Source organism: Gopherus evgoodei, chromosome 3 (assembly GCF_007399415.2).
Source record: "Gopherus evgoodei ecotype Sinaloan lineage chromosome 3, rGopEvg1_v1.p, whole genome shotgun sequence".
Lineage (NCBI taxonomy): Eukaryota > Metazoa > Chordata > Testudines > Testudinidae > Gopherus > Gopherus evgoodei.
The window spans coordinates 109,111,819-109,130,120 of record NC_044324.1 but is presented as its reverse complement, the minus strand read 5'-3'; the positions used below and the strand labels follow the sequence as shown (position 1 = coordinate 109,130,120).

The 18,302-nt window shown below is 39.4% G+C and overlaps 1 protein-coding gene across 1 annotated transcript in view; it reads right to left on the bottom strand.

The window, feature by feature from the left end:
* Positions 1 to 18,302, bottom strand: part of LAMA2 (laminin subunit alpha 2) — a 377,975-nt gene that overhangs the window by 88,135 nt on the left and 271,538 nt on the right. The window contains exons 38-43 of the mRNA XM_030558337.1: positions 15,814 to 15,976; positions 14,118 to 14,328; positions 12,328 to 12,444; positions 10,414 to 10,577; positions 5,824 to 5,962; positions 72 to 174 (exon numbers count right to left, since the gene is read on the bottom strand). Coding sequence (XP_030414197.1) covers positions 72 to 174; positions 5,824 to 5,962; positions 10,414 to 10,577; positions 12,328 to 12,444; positions 14,118 to 14,328; positions 15,814 to 15,976 — 897 coding nt within the window. The remainder of the gene's footprint in view (positions 1 to 71; positions 175 to 5,823; positions 5,963 to 10,413; positions 10,578 to 12,327; positions 12,445 to 14,117; positions 14,329 to 15,813; positions 15,977 to 18,302) is intronic.

Genomic DNA, 18,302 nt, shown 5'->3' with positions numbered 1-18,302 from the left:
CCTTGCACCAGGAACAGACCAGATCTTAGTAGCTTATCAACATAAACTAATGTCATATATAGTACACATACCTTTAACATCATTTTCTAACTTCTTGGCCTCATTAAGAACCCTGAAGCTTTTCTGAAGCGAGTTCTTGGCACCATCCTTCAGTGATCCTTGAGGACCAGATGCCTGCAGGCCAACAAGCAGTGTCATTTACAGAAAAGTATTTTTAAGCTGATTCAGGGCAAGTTTAAAGTAATAAAAAGTACAGGAGGAAGATCTAGCTGAAGAATCATTGACATTTTAAGCGGTCTTCAATGTACTCTGAATTATATGCTGCTGCCATTACACTGGTCCTCCAACAGAGAGTAATAAAATACTTTTCACTTATTAATTTACTTTTATTTTTACAAGGAACCAGGGCTTCCTTGGAATATCAATGATGAAGTTAATAAAAAAGAGAGAAAGAGAAATTGTTTCTGAATGTAAAAAGAACAGGAGTACTTGTGGCACCTTAGAGACTAACAAATTTATTTCAACATAAGCTTTCGTGGGCTACAGCTTACTTCGTGGAACACACAGACAGGAGATATTTATACATACAGAGAACATGAAAAGGTGGAAGTAAGCATACCAACTGGAAGAGTCCAATCAATTGAGATGAGCTATCATCAGCAGGAGAAAAAAACCCTTTGAAGTGATAATTGAGATGACCCATAGAAGGTGTGAGGAGAACTTAACATAGGGAAGTAGAGTCAATTAGCAGAATAGAATCTGGGAACAGATTTTTTTCAAATCTTTGTAAACATATTTTTTCAGTCTGGATTTCTTCCTGCAACTATGGACACAATAATATAATACAGTTCAGTACTTCTCCCTAACAACAGCTATAAAATATTTAATAAATAGACTAGATCTCACAACACAGACTCTAATATAGACCACAGAGATGTTCTCATAGCAGTTGTATTTCCTGAATCAAACCAAGTCAGTCAAGGTGAAATGAATGAAAATAGGCTTTGGAGGGGGACAAAAAGGTAAGGTGTAGTTAAATCTGAAATTCTTAACTACTAAATACTATTTAAAAATCTCATTTTTTGAGAAACGCACAAAGCTGCACCTACACTTCAAAGGTTGACTGATAGGAAAAACTGTTTTTCTAAATTAAATTAGTATTTTAACTTGCTAGGAAATACTCTAGAATCTGAATCATTTACTGTTCACTTTGAGAGAATGAACTCTGGTCACTCCATAATACAGACTGCATTTCTTTGAGAATACTCCTGACAGCCAGATAACATTGTATATTATTCAGGGGTCATAGCCTTGTAACTAGTATGTAATTAAGAAGTAATCACTTTTCATTTTCCAGGGCAGATACATGGGCTTAAAAATTAACTACATGCCAATTAAATGACAGTGTTATTATTTAATATTTATATTCCCATAAAGCCCAGAGGTCATATTTTTGAACACTCGCAGATTTCTCCCACTTCTCTGTTGTACATTAGAGCCCATATATTTGCCTGCTCATACAAAAATCTTGTCAGACGCCGTGGGTTCTTTGGAAATTCAATACACTCTCACAGCGTGGTTCTCTGTAAGGGAGCATTTTACTTCTTATGGTGCTGTACTCTATATACACACAGCTACCCGCTTCAGGCTCCTTGTTATCATATAGGAATGAAACACATACTTAAGTGCTTTCCTGAATAGGGACTGACTAAAGCAAGTGCTTAAGTGCTCTCTTGAAACAAAATCCAGGCCACTGCATTATTGTGCAATAGTATTCCACACTTCCAAGCTCACTTAGGGCTTCACAGACCCAAGGTCTGCAGTCACCATGCACATGGAACAGCTAATTTCAACATACCCATAAAAACTGCAGAGCTGGGTTTTATATATCTATTTTTAACAGAGTAACAGCTAATGTAATCCATTGCACATATAGAAAAAATGATACCCATAATCCCTTAAAAAGAGTATCCAGGAGGAATCATTACTTGATCTCCAATGCAATAAGGGAATTGCTCCTGAAGGAGGCATGTTTGGCCAGTTTTGGCAGCAGATATACCTGTCAAATCAGATTATGTTTTTATGTTCTTTTTCCTTTTGAGCTTCAGAAGCTAGGGAATGATCACTCTGTGAGCATGGAACTTCAGATTTAATGATCATTTTTGTTGTTATTAACAATTGCTGGGCTTGCTTGACTGGCTATTAAAGCAGTTTATAATTGATAAAAAGAATTGGAAAGGCTGCATTTGCAATGCAAAAACAAGATGTGGGTTGAATAAGGGGCTGAGTAATTAGGGCCATGCCGATATTTGTGCCAGCAATCCTGATTGCACTGCATACAGCTTAAAGATAATATTTACAAAGACCTTTTTAGAGATAAATAGAGATGTACAGATTGAAAACAATTTAAAAGGAAATATGCTATTCAAAAAGAGTCAACTAATCAAAGCATCTTATATAAAGTGTGCATTTTGGTGATTTGTGGCTCATAAGATGTTGACCTAACGAAAAGCACAGACATTACCAATAACTTACTGTGTGCAACGTGAGTGTTTGTGTGTGTAGGCAAATGTGTAATGGTGAACTCCTTCATGTTTTAATAGCAGGTGATACTGTGTGTCTAGACATATGGATTGATACAGTGTTTAGATTTTCTGTATCAGTTCATATGCTAAAAAATGGATGATAGAAAAAGGAAAGCACTGTCGAACCATGTCCACACAACCCTCCTTCTGTCTGTGGTGTGCATCCTCACCACAGCACTTCCACCAGCTGAAGAGGGGCAGTGTGGGGGGCTGAGAGCCAGAGCTCTTAGCTCCCCATGGCTCCCTACTGGGAGCCCAACTGCCTCCTTGCCGGGAGCAGGGGCAGCCACCCAGACTTCTTGGCTCCCTGATCGAGGAGCCAGGAGTCCGGGCAGCAGCACAGTTGGGAGCAGTGAGCCCAGGTGCAGCAGGGCTGCCAGCAGGAGCGGGGAGCACAGGCAGCAGCGTGGTTGGGAGCAAGGAGCTGTGATGGCAGCCAGGCTCTACCTGGAGGCCACCAAGGGGCCCCAAGCTTTCTTGTCATGGCTGGAGCTGTGAAACTGACCAGAATGACAGTTACCAGCCAATGTAAGTAATGCAGTGTCTACTACACTGCCAGGGCCGGCTCCAGGTTTTCTGCCGCCCCAAGTGGCAAAAAAAAAAAAGAAAAAAAGAAAAGAAAGCTGTGGCTGTGCAATCACGCTGCTCTACTCTTCGGCAGCTGGTCCTTCGCTCCCAGAGGGACTGAAGGACCCGCTGCCGAATTACAGCCGAAGACCCAAAAGTGCTGCCCCAATAGTGGCCAGAGGTCCGCCCCTTCATAGTGGCTGCCCAAGCACCTGCTTCTTTAGCTGGTGCCTGGAGCCGGCCCTGTACACTGCATCGCCCTAACTACACCAACATAAGCCCTACGCCTCTCGAGGAGCTGGAGTTAGGATGTCAGTGTAGTATGGCACTTGCGTCAGTGGGAGCAACTGGCATAATTAGGTTGACACAACTTGCCTTATGTCAACCTAATTCTGTAGTATAGAGCAAGCCCTAGTCCCTTGATCTTGCTTAGTACACCACACCTGCACTTTCAAAAAAATATGATCACATTAAAATATCTCTTGAAGCATCACTTTAAAACTAAAAAATCACTTTATCATGACTTAACTGTTCAGTCAGATAACCCGATCACCATTGCTACCCAGGCTAAGTAATGGGCAGTGGTAAACTGCTTGAATACTGGAAGAGCTGCATCAGTGATTATTTTATTTTGCTTTTAAAAGGGAGAATGAATCCATCATAAAAAAAATGGGAGGAATTCTTCTGTCATATTTTTAAATATGGATTATATTTTCTAGTCATCAATCAGGCTTCCTGCTACTTCAATGCTTCTTAGTCTCTTTAGTTCTAGCTTTTAATAGTCAACTTCATTTTAAAAGAAAGCATCCTTTCCATTAACATAAATAAAACCCTAAAATGGCCACACATCACACTTCTATTTAAGAACCTGTGTGTTACAGAAGTAGGTATTTTATTATATGTTATGTAGGGTAGGAATGGCAAATACGTAGCAAGAAGAACTTCCCTAAACTCATTACTTGAAAAAGGGCAGCAGTTTCCTCCACATTCCTATTCTTCTATCAATTAGATCCCTATTCTACACAACTTGCATATAACAAATAAGGCTATACCTTTTGAGTCCATAAGAATGAACGCCCTTAAATATGCTGCCTTAATCATGCCTTGGTCTCCTTACTTGCTAAACATTTGTCTCTATTTATATCACACTATCCACATCCTTTCTTCATTCCATTTCAAATTATCTATCCTTTTTCTCTCTATAGTATAATCAGCTGGTTCAATGCCTCTCTGACATATGCCCTTTTGTAGCCATATAGCAATCACCTGCTTTGTTTCCTGACTATTGCATCTCCTTTCCTGTTCAACCACCATAATATCTGTCTCCCTCACTGTCTCTGAGGCAACAAAGGACCAAAAGATAGAGATTATTATTATTTATTTATCATTATTATTATTAGATATTTTTCTTTTTTTTTATTCTGAAAACAAACCTACTACTCTTTATTTGCCTTTGTGTTAAAATTGGTAATTCTGATAGAAGGAACAATGTTTATAGATCACCAGCACATATCAATATGCGAGGCACCGTTTTCCCATCAAGAGATAAATTCAATAATTAGTGCTACTTGAACAGTAAGTTAATATTTGAAGTTGCTAAAAATGTGACCACCACTGATTTAAAATCCAGACCTTATTATCTTATTCATGAATATGGACTGGTCACATTGTCTTTATTTCTAGCCTTGTAACTCTGAATCCACAGGGATTTGTATTGTTTCTGCTAGCTATTTGTATCAGTGCAATTTCTTTATCTGGAATAGGGACTTTCCAATTTCACTGTTTTCTGTAATCTGCAGGGGTATTTTCAGCCTGTGTGTCTGTGAAGCACAGGTCAGTTGGTCACATATTTGCCTCCATCAATAAGTTTTTAACTCCTCCATTACTCCCAATACAAAATATCCCTGGCTTTTTGCCTCTGCTGAGTTTGTTGTAGAGCAGAGGTAGTTCCCGCATAGTTGAAGTTTAAGAGCTAGCTTCCCATTATAATACCCCTTTAAAATCCCTCTAGTTGCCCTGACCCTCCCAAAGAACCAACCCCCTGAAATTTTACTTGTTGCAGCTCATCTTGGGGATGAAGCTTTTCTGTGAAGCTTGGTACAGTTTGGAAATGCAGTTTTTTGCTTACAGTGTTTAAAAATCATTCTGCCATTCCTTCCCCAAAAGTTTTCCTAAGTTTGTGTGGCTCATCACATCTGCAGAAAGGACTGGCCCCACCATCTCCAGTTCTGTTTTGTTTCAATGGCCTTGTTGTGGTGAAATGCCCTTAAATATTTGTATGGAGCTATTGTAGGGGATTGCCAAGATAAAGATTTCTTCTGACTTGCTCCCGTCTTGAGGCTTTGTTGCAGCAGCTGCTGGCTTGAGTCAGGGATGGGGGGTGAGGGGAGTCATGGGCAGAAGGGTGTGAGAGAGGAATAAAAACAAAGGGGAAGTAGTCCAGAAAAGGATAGCATAGGGGGCACAGAGGAGAAAATGGGATTAGGAGGGACATAGACTAGGAGTATGTGAAGATATAGTCTCAGAACTGGGGGCTCTTGCAGTAGGAGAGGGTATAGATAGAGCAGTGGGATGGTAGACCATGGAGGTTTGAATGAAGGGAGTGCAGGTGGCCTGGGATATAGAAGCAGCCTGAGCTTCCCTTCCAACAGACATCATTCAATTTTCTTACCAGTTGCATAGCTTCATTTGCACGGGCCTTGGCCTCCCTGGTGATTCTCTCTGCTTCGTCAATATAGTCCTTGATATTGCTATATGCCTTGAAAGCTACAGTGGCATTGAATGAGAGGTTTTTAGCTTCAGCAAGGATTCTGTTAGGGTAGAAAAGGTAGAGCAAATCATTAAAAACTGCAGTTGTAGCTCAACACAGCAAAATGCACTGGCACTTTGAGCCAAACAGCCCAGATTTCTAATGATTGGCTCTAGTTCACAATACCATAATTGAGGTTTCCAGAGTGTGAGTGCTAAGTGTTTAAGGGGAGATGTCAAATTTTATTTTCATAATGTCACATGGAGAAATAATAGTTTTGTATACCGTGGGTTAAGGAGATATTTCACGTTGAAAGGAAGAATGGTCCAGTGGTTAGGGCATTAGACTATGACTCAGGAAACCCACATTCAATTTCCTGCTCCACCACAGATTTCCTGGGTGATCTTGGGCAAGTCAGAGTACAGTTACACTTCTAGCTTGAGATGTTATTTCCATCTTGAGAAGATGTACCCATGCTAGCTCATTAAAAATAGCCATGTAGCTGCAGCAGCTAGCTGCCTGAGGACGTACTCGGGGTGGCGAGCTTCTCCTGAGGCTATACTGCTATTTTAGCATGTTAGTTTGCTCAGAGCTAGTATAGGTATGTCTCCTGGGGTCATAAAGTACACTTTCAGCTCTAAGTGTACAATCACTGTCAGTCTCTCCGTGTTTTAGTAATATTGGTATACAACACCTTTGTGAGGTTAGCCAAGTTCTGAGGTTAAATATATTAAAAAGATTGTGAGGCATATAGATACTACGGTAATGAGGTCCATATAAATACCATAGATAGCTAATAGAAAGTACAACTGTCTAGTGTTTAGGCATCTGAGGTAAATAGCTTTATCCTGACGTAAGGTGACAGGATATCCCTACACAAGACTGTGTAATTCCTCTCCCTCTTGATCTCACACATAAGACCACTTAAAAGCTTCAATTTTTAAAGATTACTTTTCAGATATGACTCCATTGAATACAAAACCGGTGATTTTGCAAGTATCAAATCAGATACTTTATCTGAGGTAATTGTGTGACTTGTAATCCCAGAGATACTGTACCCTGGCATGGAAATAGCTGCTAAGAGCTTCTACTCACAAGTCTTTAGAACTGGACCTGCTAGTTATCTACAAAAGATGTGGGCACTGAGATAAATTGCTTGTTCCAAAGCTGTAAGTTACTGTGGGAATTTTAAAAATATACACTTTAAAAGATGTGATTTTATCCATGCAGCAGCTTTGAAAAAACAAAAATGGCCAAAGATGGGAGGCTTTGTTACAGCAGGCTACAGGGGATCAAAAGGTCTGTGTTCTGAGCGCTATACCTTGAGCAAATCGCTCTTCCTCTTCATTCTTTAAGGGATGTCTAAGACTGCAATCATTGGTGTGATTGCAGCTTGAGTAAATATACTTGAGATAGGCTTTACTCTATAGCTTGGGTCCCAGATCCGTGAAGCTGCAGCAGGGTTCTAGGTTCTAGATTTGTACAGCCAATGCTGAAGCAATTTCACTGCTCTGGTACCTCAGCTAGCTAGATTAAAGCTAACTCGGGGATGTCTGTTCCAGCCACAATCACACCCAATGATTGCAGCCTAGACATATCCTCAGTCTCTCCATCTATGAACTATTACTTACCTTACAGTGTCGTTGTGAGACTAAATTCATGATTGCTTGTAAAGGATTTTGAAACATTCATCTGGAAGGTGTTATAGAAATGTTTGGACACACATATCCCATTGAAGTTGATGGGAGTTGGATGTGCACTTAGGCCACTTATCTAGGAGCCTAACTTGACCTACCGAGGTCTGAACATTTTGACCAATGCTACTTTGGAAAGTGCTTTGAGATCCTGGAGATCGTTTCCCTTTTCAAAGTGGGGCTTTATTAAGAAAGTATAGCAATAGGCAACTCCATGATGTGTGTCTCATTGATTCCATATCAAATTTGCTCAACTTGCATATGAAAATATCCTCCCCGCATTGCCAGCCCTGCAAACTCACTCTGGGTTCTGAAAATGAAAGCTGGGTTCTTTCCTTCTGATACATCAACATTGGTAATAAATGTCTGGTAGATCAAATTATGCCCCCTTTTATATCTCTGTAACTTCAGGTACAAGTGAGGGCACGAATTGCAGACAATGCAGTTGCACAAATGTAACAAAGAGCATAATATATGGTTTGTAGGATATTTATTACCAATGATGATATGATGCTTGAGAAGGAAGGAGCCCAGCTTGACTGTCAAAATGGTGACCAAAGTTTGAAGGGCTGACAAGTAGAAAAGAGCTTTTTTTTCATCTGTGAATTCATTAAATTTGATATGGAATTGGAGAGACACAATAAACAGGGAGCCCCCAGTGCTATTTTTATATAGTCCCTTCTGTGGAGTCGAACCATATTCTGAGTGACATATTTGTATAAGACTCAGTGGTGTTTCTGTATAAACACCATCTACCGGATAGTCTATCAATCTTCTCAAGCTTATCAGTTTATCAGTAGGGCTGGATGGGAAACAATAATTCCATGTTGAGAAATTTTTTTTAGGTTTCAAAATGTGTTTAGTTCTGCCCTGGAACAAAACTGAAATCTTTCAAAAAAATTTTCAAATAAAATTAGGGAGATGAACCCACTTCAGAATAGCCAGTAGCCTAGTGGTCAATAGCCTAGACTGTTGGTAACCCAGGTTCAAGTCCCTGCTCTGCCTGATTTAGAGCAGAGCTATGAACCCAATTCACCCACATCCCAGGTGAGGGACCTAACCACCAGACTACAGAGTCAGAGTCTCTCTCTTTCTAACTCAGTGAATATTTAATTATGTATACAAAGTGGAATAGCTCGAGCTTGAGAGATTGAGAGAGAGTGACTCTATAGCCTGGTGGTGCTCTGAACCAGGCAGATCAGGGACTTGAATCAGGGTCTCCCACATTTCACCTCAGTGTCCTAACCAACTGGCTATTCTTGGATGGTCTGGTGTCACACTCTCTCTCACCAGAAAGTCTATCCTGAATCTGAGGAACATTTCTGTGAAAAGTTTCAGGTTTGACTAATCAGCACTTTCCTGACTGAAAACAAAAATTGTCAAAAATTTCTGACTGGTTCTATACCCTGAATTCTTTACCCTCTGGTGGATGAAGGGCTTGTCTACATGAAGAAATTGACTGGAATAGCTAATCCAGAGCAAACTATTCACAATAGCGCCACATCTGGACACACTGATACATGTGCCTTTTTCTGAATTAGCTTAATCTATCAAAGGAGGAGAGACTACAAGCCTTGCCTCCCACGATTACCAGAAAGTAAGGAGGCACAGCAGGGAATGACAAGCATCTCCTCATAGTTAGAGGTTGCTATATGTCTCCCACTCACTCCATCTCTGCTTTCCTCTTCTTCAGAGTTCTTCAAACAAACTCAACATGGTCCCAAGTCTTTCCCAGAACTGGGGCTCAATTCAATGTCTCTGCAAGAGCCATTACTGGTGGTTGCAGCTGCTAATCAGCTATAGCATCTCAGGATTCTGTTTCCTGCACACACGTCCCCTCTCACTGCAGCCACCTGCTGCACTACATAGGGGAATCAACCACTGTCACATAGGTGTGACTCCTTTAGTAATCAGAGTTGGCTAGCTCCAGGTCCTCCAGCCCCAAAAGGGTAACAGCTCCCTGTTACAGGAAGACTTTCCTTCACTTTAAGTTGTAGCAATTTGCACTTTCTAAAGCAGATGCTATGAGTTCTGTTCTTCTATGCTGTAATGGCCACAGGAACTTACTTGCCAACAGTATTTTGTGTGTACTTTCCTCTCCACAGTCTGTTGCACATCACATCAGTTTGTATGACTCTTTCCAAATTACATGAGGGAGCTCAGCAATTGAATTCTAAACAATAATCTACCAAAGCTTTTGGGAATAAGTTTTAGGTATTCTCAATTTGCTTTGAAAGTGATGCTTAAATCGCTCCTTTACCCCAGAGTCAGCAAGTGCATACTCTTAAAGGCTGCCAATTTCAAACATACGAAGATAAACAGACTTCTCCTTGCCTGTTGTGGTGTCATTTATTACTGTGGAAAAGTGACTGTAAAAAATGCCACTAAATCAGAAGGGTAGCATCTTACACCAGTTTGCACTCACTTTGCCCTGGTGTAAATGACAACACAAGGTACAAGGCACAGGAGAGATCAGACTGAAAATATATTTTTTTAAATAAGGGGAACTTCTTGCGAAAGTGTCAGTACTTTCTATCTACTGGTTCATTTTCAGAAATGTTTGGGTTTGATTATCTTGGATTTTGCCCAAGACATGTAGAATACCTTCCTAAGCCCCATATCTAACTCAGCCTTTTGATGCTCCTCCAAAGAAATGAATCTAGCCTCTCCTAATTGGGCTTTATACAGAGAATTGGAGTCTTGTATATTCATAATCACAGAAGTTAAAGTCTGAAAGTAATCCTCTTCTATTTCTGTCAGGGAATTCTAGACACTAAGCTATCAGAGTTTTAGAAGTATCAAGAAATGGCTGTCTTACCCATCTAGTATTGCAGATGATTCATTCAGTTGGGCTGCATGGTTCTCAGCCTGCAACACCTTTTCTGGAAGCATCCTATCCTGAATATCTTGGGATAGATCCTCTATTTTATCCTTCACCTCATCAGTGATTGGTTGTATCTTATCCCCCAAGTTTTCTACATACTGAAAGCCACGAAACAAAGGTGTTTAAAGAGCTGAATGCAAACATCATAGTCCTTCACATATTGTTTCTCTATGAGATGTAATCACATGTGCCTGGACATTTAATAAAATGTCAGTGAACTAATAAGGAAAAACACAACAGTGTTGAAATATGGGGACAATTAGGCTATTTTGAAAGCCACTATTCCATTGAAGACTTGACTGTCTTGAACTTGGTGTTCTTCCCTATTTCTTAATGATGTATGAGAAAAGATAAATGATGGATGAGAAAAGATAAAAACACACTTTATACACAACACATACACACTCACACACTTAGGGAGATATTTTCTAAATTATGGATGCAAAAATATTTATACTATGCTGTGGTGATGATATCCCTGAGATAAACTGCCCAGCAATAGGACAAATTCTATTTATCATGCACCTTTGACTGCCTCACCTGCACTTTTGCTTATTAATTCATATCAATAAGGGCTACGCTTTTGAAATACTCACCACTTTCCCCCCAAAGAAATGACCTCAAAAGGGTTTCTAATCCTGCCCCCCCCAAATAAGGAATTTTCCCCAAAATTATATTTGTTTGAGGTGCAAGACAGAAAATATCATTTCTTGGACCAATGGCTGTTCTGAATTTCAATATTTTGCAAATTATCAGGGATAGAAATGGGAGTGTATATTACTAAAGTATCAGACTGTAAAATCATAGCAAAGTTATTTTAGACTATTAGGGTTGGAAGGGACCTCAGTAGGTCATCTAGTCCAACCCCCTGCTCAAAGCAGGACCAATCCCCAGATTTTTACCCCAGTTCCCTAAATGGCACCCTCAAGGACTGAACTCACAACCCTGGGTTTAGCTGGCTAATGCTCAAACCACTGAGCTATCCCTCCCCACTAACAGACATTCAGAGGTTTCTAAAATATATTTATTTTCATTTTTCTCCATTAAAGGTCTCTCTAGCTTACACTGGTGCAAATCAGAAGTAACTGCATGAAATAAATAAAGTTATAGCTAAACTAGCCTAAAACTGATACAAAAATAACGATGTTAAAGTTAAAACTCTCAAATATTTCTGAAGGTATTTTTCTGTAGGCAATATGGCATATGAAGAATACATGATGGCATGATTTGCTCTAATGTTTTATTGGCTGGAATGGTCTGAAAAATTCCTTCATTCCGTCACTATTTCTGACTATCCCCCCAAACTCATGTCCATATAAATTTTAGGGTGGGCTTTTTAAAAGTATTCAAGTGAGACAGGTGTGCAAGTCCCATTGATCTACCTAGCCCAAGGGCTGCAGCCACAGGCCCTTATGTAATAATTTCTTATGTTTCTTTTCTCTGTTGTGTTTCTCTTTTTGTGTGTGTACATGTGCATCTAGACAATAAAGCCAAGGGTAGCGCTGCCTATAGACTTTTTGCACCTGCTATTCTAAGGCTACTGTCCTTTATTCAAGTCTAGATGCCTAATACCACACATACAGAAGCAGACAGAGTCTGTAAAAAGTGAGGGATGTGTATATGTGCATTTGTGTGTAATACAATCAGATTGGGTCAACCTGGATCAGTTTATATACTCATTTATCCTTTACAACCAGGCAGTACACACAACAGTCGAAAGCCAAGGGTTTCCAATTCAAATATTCCAGCACTGATAAAGGTTGGATTAATTAGGTGTCCCTTTAATTATCCACTTAGCTGCCTCAACGTGCCTACCCTCAAAAACAAAATAAAAACAAAAACACTCACCTCCACAGCTACATTGATTTCATTTGCAAGACGGTAGGCTTCATCCAAGATGTCATTCCCCTCTTTTAGTGTTTTTTCAGCCTCTTGTCTGCTACTTTCTACAGCTTGCTTCCTTTTCTATAGGTTGAATAATCCACACAATGAAATAAATTAATTAAGCAAAGATAAAGCAGGAATGGCTGGGCATTCCAACACCTTGCATTTTTTTCTGGGGCCCTCCACATGAAATTTCTGAAACCTTCAGAAATATTAGAGCAAAAAATACAAATACAGCATGTCTCAATGGCAAAGATAATCAATATCTGAGTTTTATATTGCCCCAGCACAAAACTGCCTGACTGTGGTATTAGAGTAGAATGAGTTCAAAAAGTCAGAAATCCCAACCCTCCCTCTTCTTTTGATAGTGTTATCTTCTCCAAGCATGACAGTGAATTAGTCCAAACCAAAATGTTGTGAAGATTCCTGAAGTATCCATATTAATTTACATTCTTGATTTTAATTGTTGATCCCACATTTAATAAAAGTTTCCCGTTTGGTTTTTTTGACACTAGTGCTTTATTAGTTTGCGAAGCAACCTTGGGACATTCATGTTTTCAACTAGTGGATACTGCATACATGCACAAGAGGAATGGCACCTCCTTTCTCTCTAATTCAAAGTACTAGCTACAACGTGTACAGAGCCATTAAGCATCACAGAGTAGATTGACAGCGGGCCATGAAATTGCACCATTCGGGCAAACAGGAAAGTGCTCTGATGACCACGAATTAAGAGAAAGGCAAAAAAGATGGAAATCTCAGAATGATGAAGAGAGCAAAACCATTGGCTGAAGGGACTCTTCACAGCATTCAGATAATTGTTATTATTATTATTTTTATTATATTATTATTTATTCGTATAATCTATGGTGCTAGGGAATGCATAAGTACCTAGATAAAAAACAATTGCCCCATCTTCTCTGCTCTAACCCCACTGGAAAAGAAATGTAGAGAAACTGATATTTTCTAACTTCTTTACAGTATAGCATCTCTCTGTAAATCAATCAAGCGCACAAACCTCTGATGAAAACTCAGGTCCTGGAACTCTAACCTCATCACTGTATATTAGGCAAAAGCACATCGAGAGCAATGAGAGTTTGAAACATTTATCTTCATTTACATTTGACTCTGCTCTTTCTGTCTTGGATAAATGCTTGTTAATGAAAAGTATAATGTGCTTTTCAAGTCTTTGCAATTAATTAAATCAGAAGCAGACTCCCCTGCTACCAGGGAGATCATTTATAACAGCTACTAACTACCCAAGATATACTTTGATTTATTACTCTTTAACAGCTACACACCCAGTTCATTTCTTTCTAGAGGTGGAATATGGAGTTGAAAGTGCAAGGCTACAAGATGCAAATAGAGGATGGTGAAGACTGTAATCGGTCTCTTGCTAAAACCCTTAACCCAGGGTTTAAATTTTGCATAGGGACTTCTTTGGGTCTTTGCACTGGGATGAATTTCACCCCACATGCACTATGGGGATCCAGGGCATTCTCCACCTGAAATTTCTTAGGGTCCTACTTGCTTTTAGAAGAACTAATAAGAAAACATTAATGGGTTTATATAAATATAAATCTCAGAATGATGAAGAGAGCAAAAACCGATAGTTGAAGGGACTCTTCACAGCATATATATATATTCTGCTGGTTGTAAAAAGGTTCATGCGAACCAAAGGGATCAGAGTTCTAGATTCTGGTCTAACCCTCAAGATGGTGGTAAGTCAAGGGAATCTGATCATCAGCACTAACCTCTATCACTGTCATGTTTCTTTGGTTGATTGCAGATAAGCGATTGGCTTCCCTAATTTTACTACTGGCTTCTCTCAGCAGGTCTCGAGCATCATCAACCTTGTTTTTGTAATCTGCCATCTTGTCCCTGACCTCATTCTTGAGCTCCTCATTTTTCTCTCTGGGCTCTCCAAATAATTTCTTCACTTTGTTCAAAAGGGCTTCTGCATTTCTGCAATTCCCACCAACACAAACAAAAAACAGACATTGAATCTATCTTCACCACACCCAGTAATCACATCATTTTTAATTCCATACAGCTGAAATATTCATTTTAAATAGAAGTGGAAAACAACTTTGAAGAGAGTACACAGTTAGTAAAACAAACGGACAAGTTCATATTAGGTTTTCCTATGGAATTTTAAATTCGCCCTGAGTCCTTATTTAGGAAATAGTCTTCAGGAAAGTCTTTTTTTATATTGTCATTTTTGCAATCTGACTGATAAAGTGAGTTTTTGAGAATCACTACCCTTGTCAAAAAGCATCCACTCATTCACATTAATGTGACACTTGTCACGAAGTGGTCCATTACCTTGAATGGAGGGGACATGCCTGATCTGAAGCAGTCTCAAAGCAAAGCTTCAGATAAGCTGCGAGAGTCAGTTTGAAATAATTAAGTCTGTTCCCTTTTCCTTTGCTACAACCAACCTCTAGAGGGTTAGACACTTTTTTAAATTAAAATTGAGATTGTCACATAGTCTCATGATTCCAGGAACGGGCGCTTTAAGAAAAATATCAACTCTCATAAGATTCTTCATAAAATCATGAGAGTGGGCAAACTTCTTGTGTAGTTATTAGGTTTGGGGTTTTTGATGAGAAAGTGGTGGATTTTTTGTTAATTATGTTCAGTAATGTGTCCTTCACGTGGACTGGGAGGAATAGGATTACAGACCTGAATTCAATTAAACACTGAAATAAGAAGGGGGGGAGGAGGGAAAGCAACAACTGCAAGTAAAGTTCTGCTGACTATAGGAGCAAGAAGACAACTATAAGGGAACAATTACAACAGCCTTCTTCCTCACTTAGCACGTAGAACTTCATGGCAAACACAGGGAAGGGGGAGATCCTAGTCACTTGTTTCCTTGGCCAGAATCCTGAAAACTAGCCAGCCAGAACCAAAATCATTTGATAAAAGAGTAAACATGATTAATTACTTCAAAGTACTCACTAGAGTTTGCAGTCCCCTTCATAATGGAAATGTTTCAAAAAGGCTTTTTTTTCCTGAAAACTATGAATTTCAAAAAGTATAAATACATAATTTTAAGGATAGCATTTGTATCTCTTTCCCTTATAGAAAGATTTAATAACTCCAGAAAGAGTCTGAGCAGAGAATTTCCAGACAATTTTTTTTATAGTAATGCTAATTTTTACCCAACTCTTTTGTTGAAGTCAATGGCAAAAGTCCTTTTGGCCTATAATAATTCAAATATGGAAAAACGTATCCTTCTGAATGCCTCTGCTGGTGGATAATTTTACTCAAATGTTAGCACTTTCAGGAATCCAAGAGCTGCAAAATAGACATGAAATATCAGAATCCTTTCCTCTTATGTTTCAGTGGCCTCCAGTTTTGAAATCCCATCGGAATGGATTACAATTACATTAATCAGACTTATCTTATTGGGTTCAGGAGGTAGAAGCTTATGGCCCTTCTACTTACTCTAACTCATCTTGGGCTGCCCTTTCTTGCACGTTCAACTTTCTTCTCCTCAGTTCTCTCATCATTCTATCAATATCACTCTGCAGAGCCTGAAGACTTTTCTCCAGGGTCTTATCTTGGATTTGGAGTGTCTCATTCAGTTTTACAGCATTTTCATTTACAGCTGCAGAGGGGGGTAAAAAACACATATAGGGAATAAGTAAATAAAAGTGACACAGAGACTTTCAGCATCCGCACATCATCATCATCACCAAGGGAAATGCAATTTGCAATGGGTATTCCTGCTGTGAAATATAAAGGGCAGTTAATCCAATGATCAGTAACAAATGAGAAAATGTTATATGTTCCATCAAATCCTTTATTGTATTTCACTTTCAGGCACAGTAATTAAAGTGAGAAGGTTTTATATCTAAAGTAAGAAATACATATAGAAAATAGGTACCAAACCCTTGAAATGTCAGATGATAATTTGGGACACTGAGCAGAGAGTGAGGGGGTGGAGCAAGAAATTGAATGAAAAGGTGAAATGTAAATGAGTTTTAGAGGACGGTTTACTGTTTATAAAATTCAAGTTTACTAATGATAAGAAGAATAAACGATGATCTCTCTCTGAAAATGGAGAGCGAGCGAGCACTGGTGAAAGAGTGCAAGCTTATGTGTTTATACACACAGAAGGGGAGAAGGGGGCAAAAAGGGATAGACTGCACAGTGGTGTGTATAAAAGTTTATGGGCATGTGTTCAAGATGGTTGAATTACTCATAAATGCCAAAGCCACTCTGCAGGGCATCTCATTCTAGTACTGATAGAATATTTATGCCATAACACCCCATGGTATATTCAGAATATACCGTGAGCAAAATTTTCTAAAGCATCTATATGCCTAAACCAGGACTGACGAGATGGGGGAGAAGCTGGTACAAATTACCAGGGCCCGGCAATCCAGAAGGGGGCCCGGCTTCATCGGCCCTGTTTAGCTGGTATGCCCTTGCTGGGGGGGCCTGAAAATTTTTTTTCACGTGGGCCCGAACCCACTCTCGATGGCCCTGCCTAAGCCCCATTTTCAAAAATGATTTAGGCATTTAGGACCAAAAGTTCCAGTGACTTTCAATAAGATTAGGATGCAAAGTGCCTTAGAATATGTCTACACTGCAGTCAGAGGTGTGACTGCAACATGGACAGACATACCCTAGCTAGCTCTCATCTAAAAACAATAGCAGTGAAGCTGCAGTAGCACAGGCTGTACAAGCCTACCTAGGACCTCAGGTATGTACTCTAGTGGCTAGCCCATGCTGCTGCAGCTTCACTGCTATTGTCTGAGCTAGCTCGTTCAAAGCTAGCTCGGGTATGTCTACATGTGCTGCAGTCACAGCTGGGATTGCAGTGCAGATATACCCTCAGTCTCTGTTCAAACTGGGATGTAATCACTTTTGAAATTTTTATCCTACAGCTTTAACAAAAAAGTAATAACAAAAGCTATTTTACAATTCATCAGAGAATTATTATAGATGTGTCACTGTTTTTTGTATTCCTTAAGCCCTAATCCTTGCTACGTGGGCAGATCCTTCCAGCTGTGTGGAGTCTCATTGACTTGAATGTTACTCTATGCAGGTACAGGGGAATGCCCACACAGAGCTCACTGCAGGACTAGTCCCCCTTACTATTAGTCTAACCGTACAGGTCTGAGCATATAACCAATTATATGAACTTTAGGGCACACTGCAAGGATTCTTTATTTGCTAGGTCTGTAGGGAAGGATTGAGGTTTGGGTAAGGGATGGGATTTTGGGGTGACATGGTATATATTTTGTTGTTTTAAATTTCTGGCTGGTTAATTTAAAGTTGGGCGGGGGAGGGGGCATGGACTTTGTTATGCTACTGGGTGCTTATTCCTTGTAAGGACTGTTATTTTAAAAATATGGTCAGGGCATCCAAGGATGTGGATAGGCACCCAATTCTATTTTTTTTTTAAATGGAAAGAAATAGATAATTTAGGAATTCACTAAGATTTACCTAAAACAGAAATTACTGGACATAAGTTATATTTCACACCTACAAAGGTTAGAAGCAAATGTTGTTCATCCAACTGTAAAGACGACAAGCTGCATGTCGTAATCTTGCTGAGTTGCAAGTTATCAGACTACAGTGATGCTACTGCTTCAGGGCTGGATAGTCTCTGTCTATGAACGGCAATGAGTCTATTTGGGGGAAATTCAAAATTTGAGGAGAAAAAAAGAAACGTTTTACTGGCACATTTTGTTGTGGTTTTTAAAGATGGTTGTGTACAACTACTCACTGGCTTGAAAAGTGAGAAGTATTCCTATAGAAATGGGTTAGTGAACATAGTGCAGATGAAGCAAAGATACACAACAAAAGCCATATATTCTATATTTATCACCAACACCACAGAAAATATTACATTAGACAGAATATGTATGTTTCCTACTTAAGCATAGCTTTTATCTATTAAATATTTTGAGTTATCTGACAAA